The sequence below is a fragment of the Phaseolus vulgaris genome, chromosome 9 (assembly GCF_000499845.2).
Source record: "Phaseolus vulgaris cultivar G19833 chromosome 9, P. vulgaris v2.0, whole genome shotgun sequence".
Taxonomy (NCBI): Eukaryota; Viridiplantae; Streptophyta; class Magnoliopsida; order Fabales; family Fabaceae; genus Phaseolus; species Phaseolus vulgaris.
This window is the reverse complement of record NC_023751.2, coordinates 37,338,497-37,359,313: the sequence shown is the minus strand read 5'-3', so window position 1 is coordinate 37,359,313 and position 20,817 is coordinate 37,338,497. Positions and strand designations below refer to the sequence as shown.

The following is a 20,817-nucleotide window of genomic DNA, read 5'->3' as shown; positions in this document are numbered from 1 at the left end:
TATTTTAGAGTTTATACGTATCTTTAAATTTATATTCATATCGTATATCATATCTGTATCGATATTTATACTACAGAATTAAATAACTAAGAATGCAATCCTAACTGATCTAATAATATAATTGAAAGGAGATTGGTTTATTTTGAAGTTACATTACATAAGAATCAACAGATTATTATATATGATAGTAAAGTCAGATTTTTATTTATGATAGTAAAGTTCTATCATGTTGTTGTGATTCATACATTACATATATTTTTTACTTATATTTCTTTCTATCATTGTCACAATGGACACCTTTTTTCTTTTCTTTTAATGAGTCTCTTCTTTCCATCAAAAAATACAATCATATATTCCTTAATCTTAGCCAGCACGAACAAGCAATGCATTCTTCACACTTTCAGTTGCTTTTATGCTTTTTCAATGGCTGTTCTTGTCCAAGGGAATTTCTACCCTTTTTCATATATAATAATGCTAATGTGTACATGTTTTTGCTTTTCAAGCTTTAATATTTCATGAAATTGATCATCTACCAACGATTGCCAACGATGTCGAACCCTCAAATTTTGGGGCAGTTTAGTTTGTTTTCTTGAAGATAACATAAACATGCAATAAAAAGTTCCAATCTTGTGCATGCACCAAGATCATAAGTTAAAGATCATGATGTGGGTGAAATTTAAGACATTGGGTCTTGAATAATTATAATTTCATCAAGAATTTGCTCATAAAAAAAATAAATTAATCAAGAATCATTTAGATAATGATAGGTATATGATGGTGGATCATGTCCACCTACCAATAACGAAAAAAAGGTTTTTTTATCATTAAATTGTGTAAAAAATGAGCTTAAGGAGTGCTTAAGTAATAAGTAACATGAATTTGGAAAAACACGAGGGGATGGGCCACGAGTTCTGGCCCCATTGGGCCCTTCATAAACCAACCAGCCCAATTAAGTTTCTTTCCCAAATCATTCGTGGGTGGGTCCCCCTTATAATTTTGTTCCTCAATGAATTCTGCTGGGCACGTGTATTTTCCCATGTGACATTCGCTACTGATCTTTCATGTCATAAAGTATTATTTTAATTTATGTAATTCCTTTATGTTACATCATTTTCAAATCCTATTATAATTTTTTAATATAAGAATGTTATAAGTTTTTATAAATTATTGTACCTATATCGTGATTGGTATACACATTTATTTGGTGGTGGATTTCTAATAATCAACCTAGAATATAAGAGATTTTCATATTATATTATATTACAAAGTGGACTTTACGTCTAATTCAACTCCATAAAACTAGTTCATGAAGTGAAGTTTGCACCTACTTATATACAATGAAATGTCTTAATCTCTAGTCAATGTGGGATCTCCAACACACCCCTCACGCCGAGAGTGATAGCTTGTGCGTGAAATAATATATTATGGGTGGTCCGATAACGGTCGATAGCGGGTGGCCTGATAAGCCCAACAAACACTCACTATGATAGGCTCAAATTGACTCTGATACCATATTGCGAAATGAACTTTAAGCTTAGCTCAATCCCATAAAACCGACTCATGAAGTGATGGTTGCACCCACTTTTAAGATAATATTTCGTATAAAATAAAGAAATAATTTAACAAATATATTAAAAAAGCAAGAAAGAGAATGAAATTGAGGGTGAATATTAAATAACAGCATATTTAAAAAGAGTAAATTATAGAAATTTGAAAATATTTATGGAGTACAGCTAAATAGGTGCGTGTGAAAGAGTGATGTGGGTGAATTGAACCTGGTGTTTTTTGAAATGGTGTTGGTCAATCATATTAGAATGTTCAGACTGGGATTCAAGTTGGCATGTGCAGCTGATATATAGTGATTTACAATAAAGAAAGTGGATGATGATAAATATAAGTTCATGCAATGGTTGGTCCAAGAACTTAAATAGATACATTTACAAAACCTTTTACACGTTTTGAAAATGCACAATAATATATAGCCAAGTTCATACCTACACACTGCACTTTATGATTTCTAGAATTGTATAGTTTCTGAAATTCTTAAATTAAATGGGATGTAGCAAGAGCTCAACATCTATCTAGTGTTATATAAAATATTATTAGATAAACAATTATTTTTAAAAATAAAAAAAATTAATTATTATATTGATTAAATTAGATAATTTTTTTAAAAATATTAGAAAAATTGTTGGTATCTAAATTAATTTTTATTATTAATAAATAATTTTTAAATTGATATTTAATTAGTTATTTTTAGCAACTAATTACGTTGTTAGTTAAAATTAATTTAAATATTAATAATTTTGTTAGTTTTAAAATAATATTTAATATAATCAATATAGTAAATAATTATTTTTTAGTTTTTATTTTTATTTAATAATTTTCTTGAAAACCTTGAACTGGAATTCCCAAAGGTAAATGGATAGGTTTCGAAATCAAGAGTCCTCCTCATTGAATTTTTTTAAAAATGTTTTAAAAAAAGTGGAACAAAATTTGTTGCATTTCAAAGGACTAAAGAATAAACCATACTTAATCCTAAATGTGGTACTAATTAACCGATGAAAATAATTTTTATGATTAATTTAAGGCTTGATTGTGTTTCCTATTTTTATGTTTAGTTCAATTTTATACAATATGTTATAAGAGTTTACTTTAAACGATTTAAGGTAAATGATAACATTGTTACATTTAAAAAATAATAATAGAACCAAATTATCATTTTAAATTTTTTAAAGTAAATCGAACTAAACATAGAAATAGTTAAATAAAATAAACTTTTAAATTTTAATTTGAAAAGACTAAATTAAGTGTTTTCAAGATTTTCTGTACTTTAACATGGAGTTTTACTACCATTTCCATCAAAATCGTGAAATATTAACACACTAGATACACAACCACAAGTCAATGAAAAGATATGAAAAAAAAAATCATCTTCATTGTATATTAAAATTTACAAGAGGGGTTTTTGAATTTGGAATTAAAGGAAGGAGTTCACACTTCAGAAGTTAACATTTGAACAACAACAAACTTTGTAGTATTAGCTTAAAAAAAGTTTGTCATGGTTGAGTTATGAAAGGTAATGTTGTTGGAGTTTTGTTCAAAATTTAATGAACAACCTTGCTTCCAAAACTATATTATTAGATTTTGATGAAAATGTGTGCTTATTATAATATATTTGCACAATTCAAGAATGTCTCTTTGTATGTCATGGATCTCGACACCAATGCGTTAGAGAGTCGGTTGTTTGATATGTTCAATCAAATAGCTCAAGTGATTCCGATTAAGCTTTGCAAGGACCAGATTAAGCACTCTCCCAACTATGCATATGTCAATTTTGTCAATGCTCAAAATGTGGCTATTGCCATGCAACATTTGAACTTCTCTCTCCTCAATGGAAAACTCATTTGTATCTCTTTGTAATTCAAGCATTAGGAAAAGTGGATATGCAAATGTGTCCATTAAGAACCTGGACACGTCAATAGATGACAAGGCAATGCATGACACTCTTGCAGCCATTGAAATTTTGTTATCTAGTATGATAATAGTCGATCACAATGGTCAATCTAAAGGATATAAATTTGAGTAGTTTGACAATGATGAGCATGATAAAAATGCTATCAAAATATTGAATGACATCTTTAATGGATCACTAAAGTAATGGATCACCAAAGTTCATGTGTACATGATTTTTTTTTTTAAACATACATTGAGGAAGACCTTAAACAACTCTTTAATGCCTATGGTACTATAACAAATGTTGTAGTCATGAAAGAAGCATATGGAAAATCCAAATGTTTTGGTTTTGTGAATTTTGAAAGTCCAAATTCAACCGTTACTACAATTAAAAGAGATTTTTTCTTGTAAGGTAATGGTTGATGCTCTTGGATGTAGCAAGGGTTGCGGTGATTTTGTTGCTTTCTCTACTCTTGAAAAAATCAGTAAAACGTTGAATAAATGAATGGAAAGATAATTGGAGAAAAGTCTCTCTGTATTATTTTTACCAAGTGATTATTTTGACAATTGAATTAATCATGGATAAAATTATAATTTCACCTAGATTAAAATAATTAACTTTAGTTCCTATAAAAAAAATTGGTCATATTTAAATAGATATTGATTTTTGGAAATAAAATAAATTAATTACAAGTTTTGTAGTCAAATTTTTTTTCTTGTAGATAACACTTTAAGATCACCACAATTATAATTATCACAATCATAATTACTTATGCAATTTAAACGTAAAGGAAAAATCATTTTATACCCAATATTAGTTAATTACGATCATTATAGTCAATCTAATAAAACTTGTGACAAAATTATCTAAATTAAGGGATAAAGAAATGTTGCATATTGAAAGCTAATTCTAGATTAATATTTCTAAATGAAACCTTAGTAGAGTTCTCATAAGCACATTTTAACAATTTTATAAATTATTTAGAGATGTATATATTTTTATAATCATATCATAATTTTTATAATTATTATAACACAAAAGAGGCTCACTAAATTTAGAAGGTTTACAAAACAATTACATTCCACCACACACAAAAAAATTGTAGGTTGTTTCTTCCGGCATCCTTACAAATTTCTTCTTGCACCCCTTCATATTTTAAGAAGACTGTTTTACCCCTATTAAAAATGACTTCCAGATTGTTCTTTTCAAAATCTAAACCCTAAATCCTAAACCCTAATTTATCAATCTGGAAATACAAAAAATTTATTCCAGAAAGGATATTTTGAAATATTTTTTGTCTTCTGAATTTCCTATTTTGGAAACACTTTTTCTTATGAAACCCCTATTTCGAAAACATTTTTTACTTACATAACCTCTATTCCAGAATCACATAAAACTGAGAAAGGGTAATTTCGGTATTTTAAAGAATGTAGGGGTGAAGGAAGAAAATGTAAGGCTGCAGGAAGAGACTCCCAAAAATGTAATAACTGATATCCAATAAACTGGGCCATATAATAGGTACTCGCTTTTGGGCTTCGTATTCTCACTCCTTTTTTTTCTTAAGTTCACGCTAAACTTTTATTTTTGTCTAAAAATTTTAAACAGATATATGAGAAAAATATGTTTCCATGTTACATCCCCGTAAATCTTGTAAATACACACACACAAAAAAACGTGGTTGAGGTATAAAAGAACATTATGTTTAATCAAAATTAAATTAATCATAATAAAAAAATATCATTTTACTAGTAATTAAATGAATTAGATCACAATATAACAAGAAACAGTGAAAATTTGGCACATAATAAAAACTTGAGTGTTGATAGATTCACAATTGTGCACCAAGTTACAATTAAAAAATGAAATAATTTTTTACTGAAATAGAGTAATCTGAAATATTTATTTCACACTCAAAAAGAAAACAACATATATTTAACAATAAACCAATTATAACAACTTTTAAAATTAAAAAATAAAATAAATATAACTAAAAATAATAATTTATTGGTTTGTGAAGTGAATACTTTTATTCTGTAGGATGCTATGTAACATAGACACTAACACACGGATATACGTATAATCTCTAAAATATAGAACATGGTCATACAGATTTATATATTATATAATTATGAATTATATAAATTGATAATAAAAATGTATGTACACAAGTATGTGTTCTACAAGTGTCCAATACGTATGTTTAACATAAACACATCGTCTAAGAGGCGAACACACCGTCTAAGAGACGTAACCGAACTCGAACTCCAGTAGGATGTTAAAGTATTAATCAATCTATTTTAAAATTACATCGATCAAATTACAATTATAAAATCTATTTCAACAAGTTAGGGCTCTGTTTGGTGAATTCCTCATGAAATGTGAATACAGCATGAATGGCAGGCAACAAATACCTCTTCTCCCTTTCACCTTTCACTTGGTCATCCCTTAAGAATCAGCAAAGAACAAAAAGTCTTACATGATTTATTAATATGTACTTTCTTCTTTTATAATTTATTAATAAATCTTGCAATAAGAAAATTTCCTAAACAGATAAGTGTTCATTGGTTGTTGATGATTGCATGAATATTATAAAAACCCAAATTCCAATTCCAAACTACTCTCAAATACCGTTTCAACTTAGTAAGCCATTTGGCCAAACAATCCTTGTCCTTGACTATGTCTGTATCCAAACATACATAAACGCCCAAAACCAAAAACCTGTCACATTTTAGCAATCCAAAACTATATAACAAAACTTTGATGAAGCAATAACACAACGCGCTATGTCCCTTGAATCAATCAACTCAAAGACCATAACAACCTTAAACATTAATATTCCTACATTCATACCATGATGTTCTAACATCTAACACCGTTTTTCTTCTCACTCACTTTGTTCAGAGTTCTTAGCCATGTCCATGCATGTCCACGTTTTCTTCTTCTTAACGGTTGCCATTTTTTCGGCAACTTCCTCCATGTCTCAGTCGCAAACCGCAGCTTCCTGCAATGGAATATTCGTGTCGTACGTCTACACTGGCGGCGAGAGGCTGCCGCCGAACGTGTCCGACACGGCGGAGCAGCCGTACCGGTTCGAGTCCACGCTGACAGTGCTGAACAACGGGTTGGAGGAGCTGAAGTCTTGGAAGGTGTTCGTGGGGTTTCAGCACAGCGAGTGGTTGGTGTCGGCGTCGAACGCGGTGCTCGCCGACGGTACGAGTCTTCCCGCTGCGGTTGGGAACGGCACCGTGTTGAGTGGGTCCACGGTGAGGGATCTGAAGACGGCGGTGGCTACCGCCGGCGATTTGACCCAGATGCAGGTTCAGGTGGAGTTGGTGGGGAGCTTGCTTGGGGTGGCGCCACCTTCTGTGCCGATGCCTCGGTCGTTAACTTTGGCTAACGATGGATTTTTGTGTGGTCAACCCTCTCGTGAAGGTAGTTTTTACTTGTTTATTTTAGGAAGAGGGAAACAAAATTTTCATTGGAATTATAAAATGATGTGTTTGTGTTGAATAGACGCACACTGATATTCCTATAACATACGTATACTTAAGTGTTCAATTCAAAAATATTTATTGGATAATGTCTGATTCTCTCCTACATAGGTGCGACTTGTTGATATGGATATAGTTTGAATGTTTGATTTGATGTTCAGGGAGCAATGAAACTCATGTGTGTTGCGCAAGGGATCCCAGTTTCAAAACAAACATGAGCACAGATGAAGAGTTCTTACCCCGTGAGAAGGGTGACCTTAGCATCACATACGACATCATCAGAACCTACGATTCCAATTACTGGGCAGAGGTTACAATCGCAAACCACAACTCTTTAGGCCGTCTTGACAACTGGAGACTAAGCTGGGACTGGCAAAACGACGAGTTCATCTACACAACAAAGGGTGCATTTCCATTGAATGTGGATTCCTCTGACTGTGTCTTCGGTTCTCAAGGTAATTTCTACAAGGAACTCGACTTTTCCAACGTGTTGAACTGTGAAAGAAGGCCAACCATAGTGGATCTTCCTCCCTCAAGGTTCAACGATTCAGAACTCGGTCAAATCCCATTCTGCTGCAGGAATGGCACCATCTTGCCACCAACCATGGACCCCAGCATGTCAGCTTCAAGGTTCCAAATGCAAGTGTTCAAAATGCCACCCAACCTTAACCGCTCCACAATCACAGCTCCTCGTAACTGGGAGATAAAGGGTACCTTTAACCCTCACTATGAATGTGGCCACCCCATAAGGGTTAGTCCAAGTGAATCCCCTGACCCTACTCACTCTGCATCAAACAAATCATCAATTGCAAGTTGGCAAGTGGTGTGCAACATCACAAACACAAACCGTGAAACACGCAAGTGCTGTGTTTCCTTCTCAGCTTATTACAATGAATCTGTTATCCCATGCAAGACGTGTGCTTGTGGATGTCCAAGTAATCCGGAGAGAACATGCAGCGCAACTTCACAAGCCATGTTGCTTCCACCAGAGGCACTTCTTGTCCCTTTTGAGAACAGAACTCAAAAGGCCGTTTCTTGGGCTGAGATACAGCGTTTACCTGTGCCTAATCCCATGCCTTGTGGTGATAACTGTGGTGTGAGCATAAACTGGCACGTGGCTACAGATTACCGAAAAGGGTGGAGCGCGAGGGTGACACTTTTCAACTGGGGTGAGACTAGTTTTGCTGACTGGTTTGCTGCAGTGCAGATGGAGAAAGCTGCTAAGGGGTTTGAGGAAGTGTACTCCTTCAATGGAAGCCTTTTGGAGAGTGTGGAGAACACGATCTTCATGCAAGGGAAAGAGGGGTTGAATTTTCTTGTGGCGGAAACGGATGGATCTAACCCTCGAAAAGATCCTAGGGTACCGGGGAAACAGCAATCAGTGATCTCCTTTACCAAGAAGGAGACTCCTGGAATCAATGTGGTTGGTGGGGATGGGTTTCCAAGTAAAGTGTTCTTCAATGGTGAGGAATGCTCTCTTCCTTCGGTGTTACCAAGCTGTGTTGCGAGACCGGAGGTTTCATTGGCTACTATGATGTTCTTAGTGATGTTGTTGTCGATCATCTTCATGTCGCAATAGTAGCACTGTTTGTTCTGGAACAGGATTTATGTAGTCACATCATCGAGCATCATGTGTTGTATATCCGTTTTTCCACGATTATTTACAGGGTATTAATTGTAGAATTGTGTTAGATTCTAGAGATATACTTTTACTAATCTTTGGAAAGTTCGTTATTTTTCTATTTCTACAGTTAACATTTATGAATTATTCATAGTTTTGGACATAAAATCCCATATGGGCAAGGTGTGCATATCATAATGAAAAAAAATGAGGAGATTGTCTACAGCAACAACATGATTGAACAAGTACTATCGAGGTAAAGAAAAAATGCACAAAAGATTGGGCAACCAAATGGAATATTTACATACTTACAGCAGTCCTTCGATCAATTTGAAAAAGAAAAATAAGAAAAGAAGGAGCAGAGGAAAAAATATTTCATAAGGGGGTGTTATTAAAGTTAAAAATGCTCCTACGAGTCTGCAGTTGTGTCAAAACCTTGCTTCTGCAGTTCTGCCCTAAATCAATGTCTTCATGTACACTTCAACAATGGACTTTTGCAATCAAAAGCAGCCAAAAACTTGCAAATATGCCTTCTGCATACATGCATTTAATGTTTGTTATTATTCATCTTGATGGATCACTTAACTGATCTTGAGCATCCAGACTAAATCATAATAGCATACTACTCCCTGATGCCTGAATTTTTTACACAAACTAAATTATATCTGTTGAAAAATTTAAACTAAGGAACAAACTAACTAATTGCAGAATGATTTGGTTCATATAGAACGCCAACTATTTACTTTGGCGTCTGCAATTAGAAAGAGATCTGGCGGGATCTGTTCTAAACCGGAATGTTGTCTAAGGAATATCCATCAAAGTCTAACTCATTATCAGATGGTCCTACACCTTCTTGCTGCCAGAAAAACAGAAGAAAATGATTAGCTTATAAAGGAAAACTATGTGCAAAGATATGTATACAGAAAAGGACCGACCTGTTTCAGAAATGCAGTGACAAGATCCTCCTGACCATACTGATCAGAGAAGAGGTTATTAATCTGGGAGCTTGGATCATGAAATGTTTCAGCCTTAACCCTTACTGAATTTCCAACAAGGTTATTGAGGTGTTGACCAACATTTTGGACAATACCTGGATGTATGCCTTCCCCTGTGGAGAACATAGGTTTTCCAATTGAAGTGGTATCTCTAGTTTGTACAGACTGTTGCATACAGGGAAAACCCTGATGAACCAAAACTGATGGTGAGACATCAACATTGCCTTGTAAAGGATTTGCATGCTGAGAAGAATCATATGTTATGCCTGTGTTTGTTAAGTCCCAATCATGGGACTTCTGATGGTGGAGTTCATTAAACATGTCATAACTTGGAACAAATCCACCAGGTCCTTTAATGCCTGAGGCACCTTGTTCATGAAACATACCTTTAGCTGGGATACTAGTTATACCTGGAGTGCTTCTAAGAGGAAAACTACCCAAAGACATTTCATTGGTTTGGCTCATGGGAAAACTCAACAATGAAGAGTTTTGTGGAACTGTATTATAAGCAGTAGTTAGGTTGGTGGTGCCAGTAATCCTATTTCCCAAAACACCATTAGAAATACCATTTTGTACTGTAGGCTGGACCAAAGATGATGGAAACCTGGCTACATGAGAATCAGCATTTTCACTTAGCATCTGACCTCTTGGTTGAGACTGAGCCATCTGCATCAACAAGGGGTTGTTCTGAGCAGCAGGAGCATTGACTCGCATGTTCAAGTTACCAAGGGTTTGGGTAGATTGGTGCAAATTGACAAGTTGTTTTGGCTCCATGTTGGTGGGAATTCCATGAAGCAAGTTTATTGGTTTACTGTTGCTTAAATGATGCAGTGACCCTTCTGCAAATCTTAATCTTGGGTTCTCAAAACTGAAAATGTTCTTCTGATCAGATAGAGGCATAGGCACACCAGCTTTAGCAGTTGTCCTGCCAAGTGCTGCGGCTTGAAGCTTGGCTAGACTTTGTGCTGGAAGCTGACCAGCAACTGCAAGAGTTTGAAGATCAATTCCATTGATTGAGGTTGCCCCAAATGTTGCTTCTTGTGAGCTGAGGAAGGAGTTGTTCAAGCTACCCTGCTGCTGGGAAACTCCACTCAGTCTTCGAAGATACAAACGGTATTTCTGTACCAAAAAATAGGTGGAAAAAAGAGATAACTCCTTCAAATCAACTAATACTAATCCCGTAAATCACCACAACAAAATTTTAAAGCATGGTTAACATCAATTCCTGAATTTCTCCCAAAGTATATGTTCTATTAAGCATAATAGTATCAAACCTGGAGGTGGCTAGCAACATTTTCTCTAGTGAGCCCAGGAACATTCATCAACTCCAAAATCTTTTTAGGAACTGCCTCTGTATATGCATACCAAATTTAAAACATCAGAAGAGGCATTTATATTTGAATAAAACTCTAATGAACCAGGCAAGTAGATATCACCGAAACTCTTCATATATTAGATATTGTGGGGGGTGAAAATGAAACTAATTCTGAGATAAAAACAATTTTCTAAAGCTAAGGCCACTCTAGGATCTTGAATGTGTATTAGTATTTGTTGAATATGGTTAAAACATGATATAGAGTTAGAAAACTGGTTTCCTATTTGTGAACAGTGATGAAAGGCTAGAAGGGGTCATCCCAAATTAGTGCAATCTGATATGGAAGATGCAAGTAGTAAATGTGTGGATTTGATGCTTTCACGATTCTTAACCAATTCAAGATTAGACATAAAGAATCCAAAGATCAAAAGTAGTGGGAGGCATTGTTTGCTGTGTCAGACAAGACAGCATGGAAAAGCAACAGAACATTTTTTGCAAGGAGGTGATTGAGGGACACATACTATCAATTCCAAGTTGATTCACAGCAGCCATAAACTGCTGATGAAGCTCAACAGACCAAACAACTCGTGGCTTCTTCAACGTGGAGGAATCATCCCTCTCATCTCCTTCCTCCTCCTCATCCCTCCTCTTCTTTGAACCTCTGCCTTCATTCACTGAAGATGAGTAATCTCCATCATCACATCCTTTCAGAACCCGATCTCCTTCTTCCACACTACCCGATTGCTCCACATCTTTCAACCCATTCTTCCTCTTCCGAATCACATGCTGCCATATGTTCTTCAAAGCCTCAATTCGCACAGGTTTAATCAGGTAATCACAGGCACCATGTGTCACCCCTTTCATCACAACACTTTTTCCATCATCAGCTGACATCACTGTAGAAATCATTCACACACAGTTTGTTAGTTCATATCAATGCAGTGTCTCTCAACAGCCACAAACCAATCAAAACCATGCTTACTAATAACCGGAAGGTCCATCTCCAACCCAATAAGCTCCAAAAGCTTGAATCCATCCATATCGGGCATATGCACATCGCTCAAAACAATATCAAACCCGTTTTTGTTCTCTCTCAGAAGCGACAATGCAACCTCAGCCCTCTTGCATTTCGTCACTGAAATGAAATAAACCCACCAAGCAAACCGAATCAAATCACAAATCACAAATCAAAATTCAAAAAGGGAAAGTAAAAAAAGAGACACAATTCCAACTTTACTTTAGAACCAATTCCAAAGGTTTGAAAAAACAATTAACAAACAAATCTGTCATCACAAGGTGAAAACAAACACCATCAATCACTTCATTTAACCATACCAAAAAAAGCATAAACTTGAAAAGATAGACGGCTGCAAGAATCCAAAATTACAGTAAATACCGTATCAAACAACATGCTTGGAGCAAAAACTCCATAACAGAACACAGCTGGAGGTGATTGACAAGTACAAGTACTATCCATGACCACATAAACATTGAAAAAAAGCATTTTTTTTTTGTACCCAAAAGAGAGAAAGAAAGTGATTAAGCACCTTCATATAGACAAACACGCAGCATCCTCTCAAGTATCCTGAGGCAAGTGGGATCATCATCCACCACCATGACCCTGAGACCCGCCGGAAACTGGTCGGAGACGGCATCCCCGGTTTTGAGAGGAGAAGTGGAAGTTGATCCCTTGGCGCTGCTGAGATTCATGTTTGCGAAGATCCAAAACAGTTGACAACAAGAAACACGGACTCAAACAGCTTCACATGGTTGAAAGTGGCATCATGATGAGAGTGTTAAATATAATAACAGAAGAGTGAGTTGTTTAAGAGTTGAGGCGAAGAAACAGAGAAAAGGGTAATGGAATTTCTTTTGGTTGCAGATAATATAGCATATAAATAATGGAAATGATTGAGGCTCTGATTCTGAAAGAGTTTTTTTTTTTCTGTTTCAAACTGATGCTTAGTTTCTGGCATATTTTATTACTTTCCATAAAATAATGTTGTCAAAATAATAATAATAATATTATTATTATTAAGATGTTGTGTAATTATTTTGACATTTTGCAATGTTAATATTATCATATTTTAAGGTTACTCAAAGAGTGGATCCAGCTCATTGGTTGGATTGGATTAACTAACCTCGGATCTCTAAACCACTTCCAACGCTGTCACAAACTCACAACACTTCTAAACTTTGCTGTCTCAAAATCTTCTTACTTTTTTTTTTAATAAAATTTATTTTCTTTTTTTATAAATAAAATATTATTTTTTAATAAAATAATAAAAAAATTTATGTTAAATGAATATAAAGAATCTTGGACATCAACAGTAAAGTGTCTAATTCAAAAAATATTTGTTGGACTTCTGATAATTATAATACAATTTTAACACAATAGAAATACATTACTTTATAAAGAAGAAATACATTAATTTTCTAAAAACTCAAATTTATTGTATAAATAAGATATAGGTTTTCATAAATTAAATTTATTTACATTTTCTTATAAATAAAATAATACTTTTTTTTTATGTTAAATGAATATATTGATTGTTGAATGTATCACTACTTTCTTTCTTTGTTTTAAGGATCAACTAACTAATAAGAAAAATATTAAATAAAAATTAATTTTAGAGACTAAAATAATTAATTACTATATTGACTAAATAAAAATATCATTTTATAAATTAAAAAATTGTTGGTATCTAGAGTTATTATTAATAAAAATTTACAAAATAGTTTCTAAATTAGTATCTAACTATTAGTTGTCAAGATTTTAACTACTAATTTTAGAGATTAATTTAGACACTAAATATTAGTTGTTAAAACTTGGTAGCTAACTTAAATACCAATTTAGAAATTACTTTTTATAAAATTTTATTAATAATAGAAATCATATTAGATACTAATAACTGTATAGTCTCTAAATTAATATCTAATTTAATTAATACAATGATTAATTATTTTTTATCTATAAATTTAGTTATTATTTAATTATTTAATGGTTTTATTACAGTGAATATTTAAAAGGGATGAAAAATTTACTTATTTTTGTAGGTAAGAAATTTACATGTTATAAAATTAAGTAGTTGATGAATTCAAATGGATTATTCTATATTAATAAATAGATATTTTAGTTAATGCTTCGGTTATATAATCTAAATGTTTCATTAAATATTCTAATTTTTTATGAGAGAACAAGATTTAAAATTTGTCTATATTTCCACCTAATAATACTTTTTTTGTTTATCATTTATTTTCTTCATTGGTATGAATATTTGATCCTTTATTTTTTTTTTAATTTATACAATTATTTTAATTGATACAGAAATGTTTAATTAAATCTTTAGTATAACTAGTATTTTTTCAACAATAAATATTTATTGTATTTTAAATTTATCATAATCAAGTTATAATTTACATTTATAGTGAATACTTTAAATTATGACATAAATTCATTTTAATTATTAACAATTTATTTAAAAAAATTATCTAAATTCAATTTAGAAATAAAAAATTTAGAAGTTTTTTTTATAGAACTGGTTAATAATGTAATTGTACATGTATATAGGTTTTCACATTTTAAAAATTTATTTACTATAGTTTAAAAAATATTTATTATTATAATTACAATTATTTATGTGTGTTCTTATTTATTTATTATAATTACAAGGACAAACAATTGCTCACATATATAAGAGTGTATTAGTCAGAGTTTATAATTAAGTTTATTTTATGCATTCATCTCTATCATTTTTTGGGTTATTATTTATGATCTTACCCATTAAACATGTAATTAACTTAGTTGTAAATAGTTTTTATAAGTATATATATATATATATATATATAATTTATTGTCATCCCTAAAATACAAACCATAAGTTTAGAAAAATGTTCCAATTTCTCACTTTTTTTCTTTCCAAGCTTTCCTCGAGGTAAATTGATTTTTTTTTTTAAGTTTTTTCCTCAAGGTAATGTTTAAAATTTATTGTGAAACGTGCTTAATTTGAGGTAGAATATAAAAGCATAAACTAATTATATATAAAATGAATATTTTATTATTAAAAAAAATATATAATCAGTTAATGCATTGAGTGTATATTAATTAAAGAATGTTTATTAGAAGAGGTATTTACATTTAATATTCAACGGTATTCAAGTAGAGTTACTTCCAAAAATAATGTGTAGAAATAAAGCAATTTATAAATCATTAAGTATTTTAGTTTTTAAAAGAAAAATTAAATAATTTTATAATTTGACCTAATAATGTTTTCGTTAATATTTTCTATTTTTATTTTTCTAATCAGTATGAATATTTGAAAATTTAAATTATAAAAAATTACACGAGTTTAATTGAGATAAAATTATTTAGTTATATTTTTATACACGGTTAAATGTCGAAAACCATATTTAAAATAATATGTAAAGTTACAAAAATTGTGTTAATTGTTAAATATATATTTAATATAGTTTTTTCACCATTGGAAATTTTATAAACATAAAATAAACCCGTTCATAAGAAACCAAATAATGATAAAAATATCAAACACCTCATGTATGTTTAAAAAATGAGCTCATTAACGTAAGGAAATCAAAGTTAAAAAATTATTTAATAATGAAATACTGAACATTTTAATTTTCTGCTCTCATGAAAATGTTAACTTAAACATATAATTGATAAGAAAACAAGAAAAATTATATAAAAAAATATTTTCTGACCTATTTTTATATGAGAGTCTAATTACGTAATTATACAATTTAAGCAATTTAAAGTAAAAGGAAATGATACAAATGATAAGAAGAAGAAATGTTTCTTATTGTCTTATGTGTATATTACATCACTGCATGTATAGTAAATATATAGGGAGTTTCTCTCTCCAAATTACATTCTAATTAGGTAGGATACTAATCATGAGATTCTATAATTATTAAATTAATTGCATATAATTGGGTACAATATCGTCAAATATTGCATACAATAATTGCATATAATTTTATAACTATTATTTCCTTAATACTCCCCTCAAGTTGTGGTAGGTGAAGATCAAGAACCCCAACAATCGTTCCTTACCCAATGCCTTCGTAAGAATATCTGCGAGCTGATACTGTGTCGGTACACAGGAAGGACTGATTATCCAGCTTGTAATTTTTCTCGCACAATGTGGCAGTCTATCTCAATGTTTTGTGCGTTCATGAAATACTGGGTTTGCTAATGCCGCTTGATTGTCACATAAAAGTTGAGTTGGCAAGTTACATAGCACCTTTAAATCCTGCAACAGATATCGCAACCAAACTATCTCTAAACAAGTATTGGCCATTGCGCGGTATTCTGCTTCCGCTGATGATCTTGATACGTTTGTCTGTTTTTTTGACTTCCATGAGATAATAGAGGAACCAAGAAAAATGCAATATCCAGATATTGATCTCCGAGTTGTCTGACAACCTCCCCAGTCTGAGTCGCAATAAGCTGTCAATGTCAGATTGTTTTCGGATGGCAATAGCACGTCCTGGTGATCATGTACTTTAGTACTCGAATTGCGTCATCCCAATGAGGTTTTCGTGGATCCTGTATATATTGACTTAGGGTCCGAACCGAAAATGCTATGTCAGGCCGAGTAACCGTGAGGTATATAAGTCGTCCCACGAGTCGCCTGTATTTGACTGGATCCTTTAATAACTCTCCATCGTCTGGTGTGAGTTTAGGTATTGTTCCATTGGAAATTTGTCTGGACGAGCACTGTGAGTCCCGTATCCTGCAAAATATTAAGCGCATATTTTCTTAAGGACATGTAAATACCAGCTTTGGAACGGGAAAATTCAATCCCTAGAAAATATTTTAGGTCTCCAAGATCTTTAATGCGAAATTGTTGTAATAAACAATCATTTCCTGTTAAAAGAATATCATCCACATAAATCAAAAGGGCAGTAAATGATGAGTTATTCTGTCTTGTGAATAAAGAGTAATTTGTCTTGGACTGTTGAAATCCTACAGATTTAATCACATGAGAAAATGTTGAAAACCATGTTCGAGATGCTTGTTTGAGACCATAAAGGGATTTGTTGAGTCGACAATGTTCTCCCCTGTCAATGATGCCCGGGTGGCAAGTCCATGTAAATAATTTCATGCAATGTGCCATGTAAGAAGGCATTTTGCACATCTAGCTGGTGAGTAAACCAATTTCTGGCTGCTGCAATGGTGAGGAGACACCTCAAAGTTGTTAATTTTGCTGTTGGTGAAAAAGTTTCAGAATAGTCAACACCTTCAATCTGAGTGTACCCCTTTGCGACAAGGCGCGCCTTATATCTGTCGACGCTACCATCTGAGTTGTACTTTATTTTATAGGCCCATTTGCATCCGATGGGTTTCTGCCCAGCGGGTAACGGTGTCAAGGTCCACGTTTGATTTAGCTGCAAGGCGGAAAGCTCTTCGTCCATTGCTTTTTGCCAATTTGGATCAAGGATAGCTTGAGCATAAGTGTGAGGTTCTTTGGTGGCTGTGATGTTAGCAAGATATGCACTATGTGTAGAAGAAAATCGTGAATTAGAAAGAAAATGATGCATAGGATACCTGGTTCCATTCGGTCGGTCTTGGGTAGTGGTCGAATGATTGGCTTGAGATCCCGTTACGTAGTCTTGAAGCCAGGAAGGTTGGGTTGATGTGCGACTGGATCGTCGAACAGGAAGGTCGGTTGGAGAAGGTTTGGTAATGGGTGCTAAACTTCTTGGCATGAGAGAAGAAGGTTGGTCTACTGGAGGTTCGGGTGTATTATGACGAGTAGGAGAAGAAAGTTGGTTTGATGGAGGTTCGGGTGTATTATGACGAGTAGGAGAAGAAAGTTGGTTTGATGGAGGTTCAGGTGCATTGTGACGAGTAGGAGAAGAAAGTTGGTTTGATGGAGGTTCAGGTGTATTGTGACGAGTAGGAGAAGAAGGTTGATCGAGTGAATGTTGGACAGGAGTGGGTAAGTCAATGTCAATAGTGGGAAAAATACCTTGTAATGGAGGTGAGGATTGTGTCTGTGACGGTTAGCAGAATGAGAAAACATCCCGACTTGTAAAAAAAGTGTCTGCATCTATATCAAATAATTTGTATGCTTTTTGATTGTGAGGATAACCAATGAAGATGCATTGTCGGGCACGCGGATCAAATTTTTGCTTAGGCGTAACAGAGGCAACCAAAAGTTTTTAGGTGAGAAAGTGAAGGTGGTTGATTATATAGTAGCTCAAAAGGTGATTTATTTTTTAGTAAAGGTGATGACAAGCGATTAATGATATATGTGGCGGTTAAAACGCATTCTCCCAAATTCTAATGGTAAATTGGACTGAAATAGGAGGGCTCGTGCTGTGTTTAAAACATGTCTATGTTTGCGTTCTACTACTCCATTTTGTTGAGGAGTGTTCAATACCTTTTTTGAGAAAAAAAATCATACATTGAAATAAATTCCAGTCCGTTGTCAACGCGGATGGTTTTAATAGATGCCTGAAATTAATTTTGTGCAAATGTAATGAATGACTCTTGGTTTCAGATTTGTGACTCATAAGAAATAGCCAAGTACATCTAGTATAGTCATCGACTATAGTGAGAAAAAAAACGTTTTCCAAAATGAGTTGGGGTTTTATGAGGACCCCAAATGTCACAATGCAATAGATTAAATGGAGAATGAGATTTTATTGTGCTTAAAGGAAAGGGTAGTCTTGTCTGTTTAGCTTTGGGACAAATACTACAATGATTGTGAATGGGAATGAGATTTTTACTGATAGGGATAGGTAGTAAGGAAGATACAAGTTGTAGACACGCCGGAGAAGGATGTCCAAGGCGCTTGTGCCATAAATCAGGATCAGTCGATATTTGAGATGCGTGGGCTTGGTTTGGAAGAGGGGACATGTAGTATAAGCCTGCGTGTTGTTTACCCGAGCCAATCATCCTCCCCGTAGCCAAGTCCTGTAAAACGCAATGTGGAGTAAAAATGACACAACAATTTAGTGAACTGGTTATCTTACTAATGGACATGAGATTTAAATTAAAATAAGGAACACAAAGAACATCTTTGAGAGTGATTTTGTCATTGAATTTAATTGTGCCTGTAGATGAGATGGACGTAGTTGAGCCTGTGGGCAGATTAACATTTGAAATAAATGATGATGAAGTGTGTGTGAAAAATTGTGAATCAGATGCAATGTGATGGGTTGCTCCGCTATCCAAAATCCATGGTTTCGTAAAAGCAGAATTAGAAGAGGAGTTATGGGCAAGCAGACCTGCAGAGCTAACAAACGTGTCACTTCTATCGTTATTGTTGAGCGAGTAAATAGCCCTTGCCAATGGCTGAATTTGCTCGGCACTGAAGCGTTGTACAAGGTTTCTATGGGACTCGTTACTGGTGCCTTCTTTGTCAGACATGATTTTAATTTAGGGGATAAAAATGGAGAGGCTGCCAGGGCACCAAGATCGGTGTTCTGATACCATAAAAGAAAATGATACAAAATGATAAGAAGAAGAAATGTTTCTTATTGTCTTATGTGTATATTACTGCATGTATGTATAGTAAATATATAGGGAGTTTCTCTCTTCAAATCACATTCTAATTAGGTAGGATACTAATAATGAGATTCTGTAATTATTAAATTAATTGCATATAATTGGGTACAATATTATTATTTGAAATATCGTCAAATATTGCATACAATAATTACATATAATTTTATAATTATTATTTCCTTATTATTTAATTAATCATTTATTTAAAGTATTAACAATGAAATAATACCAAAAAAAATCGGTTAAAAAGTGAGTTTCATTTTATTTTAATTATATCTTTCTATTTTAATCAATATTTTTTGTTGACAATTTTTAATGGGCCATGTTTGTTGATTATTAATATGTTCATAATCTTATCTACAAATACACTGTGAGTGTTGACTTTCCATTCTTAACATTATTAATTGAGGTCTCTTTATTTTTTACAATTTTAAGTATTTGATTAATTTTTTTCTTTTTACATCTAAAATATTATTACATTTACGAGGTTTTTATATTTTCACCATATTTGTGTATTTGAGACTTATTTGCTATGTTAGATGGTCAACACGAATATTAGTTCTAATTCAAAGATTAATAAACATATATGTTAATTGGTTAACTAACTTTTATAAATGAATTATATTTTAAATTTTTAACCAATATCTATTTATAATTAGTAATTAAAATATTAGTAACTAATCAAATATCAATTTAAAAATTATTTATTAATAATAAATATTAATTTAAATATTAATAATTTATTAATATTCCCGGTAAGTAATAAGGTGAACAATACATTTTTCATTTTGGTTAACTGATAAATTAGCAAATAAAGGCAAATCACTATATTCTTAAGCAAAATGTTTTTTTTTTCCTTATTTTTTAGTATTTCTTAGCAAAGTTAAATAAGATGTTTTCATATACAACAAATTCGATACCAATTACATTTACTATCACAAGATAACATATCTTTTCATCTTCTTTATTATTTTTTATATTTTTTATTTTTTATATTACTTTTTCAATTTTGGTGTTTAAAATCTTATTCATGAATAGGACTTTGATCACAACCACTACCAATCTAGTTCATATGGGTTGAGCTAAAAATCACACCTAATTCACCAAAATATGATTTTTTTTATGTTTTTAATTTATATAAAAATTCTTTATATACTTAGAATATAGATAGACAAAAGAATAATAGATGAAAATAATTTTCTCGTATATTTTCTTAAAAAGAAGTCTTACGTTTGTATCTACAAATATAACTTTGAATGATATAACTTGTAAATCACCACTTTTGAATTTTTTTTAGTAGAATTATTCAAAACCTTTAATAGTTTGCCAGATATTAATTCAAACACATTTAAACATTATATAATATAACAAGCCAACTTTTTTTTTCAAAACACTTATAACA

The 20,817-nt window shown here is 32.5% G+C and overlaps 2 protein-coding genes across 2 annotated transcripts; one reads left to right on the top strand and one right to left on the bottom strand.

Moving 5' to 3' along the window:
* The first annotated feature begins 6,180 nt into the window (after positions 1 to 6,180).
* LOC137820780 (COBRA-like protein 7) lies at positions 6,181 to 8,608 on the top strand. The gene is made up of 2 exons (XM_068625021.1): positions 6,181 to 6,889; positions 7,110 to 8,608. The coding sequence occupies exons 1-2, from the start codon at positions 6,370 to 6,372 to the stop codon at positions 8,525 to 8,527; spliced, it is 1,938 nt and encodes a 645-aa protein (XP_068481122.1). The 5' UTR covers positions 6,181 to 6,369; the 3' UTR covers positions 8,528 to 8,608.
* A 218-nt stretch (positions 8,609 to 8,826) lies between these two features.
* Positions 8,827 to 12,849, bottom strand: LOC137820779 (two-component response regulator ARR1-like). Its single transcript, XM_068625020.1, has 6 exons — positions 12,427 to 12,849; positions 11,862 to 12,014; positions 11,401 to 11,775; positions 10,839 to 10,915; positions 9,505 to 10,683; positions 8,827 to 9,425 (listed from the first exon to the last, which is right to left on the bottom strand). The coding sequence occupies exons 1-6, from the start codon at positions 12,587 to 12,589 to the stop codon at positions 9,354 to 9,356; spliced, it is 2,019 nt and encodes a 672-aa protein (XP_068481121.1). The 5' UTR covers positions 12,590 to 12,849; the 3' UTR covers positions 8,827 to 9,353.
* Between the last annotated feature and the right edge of the window lie 7,968 nt (positions 12,850 to 20,817).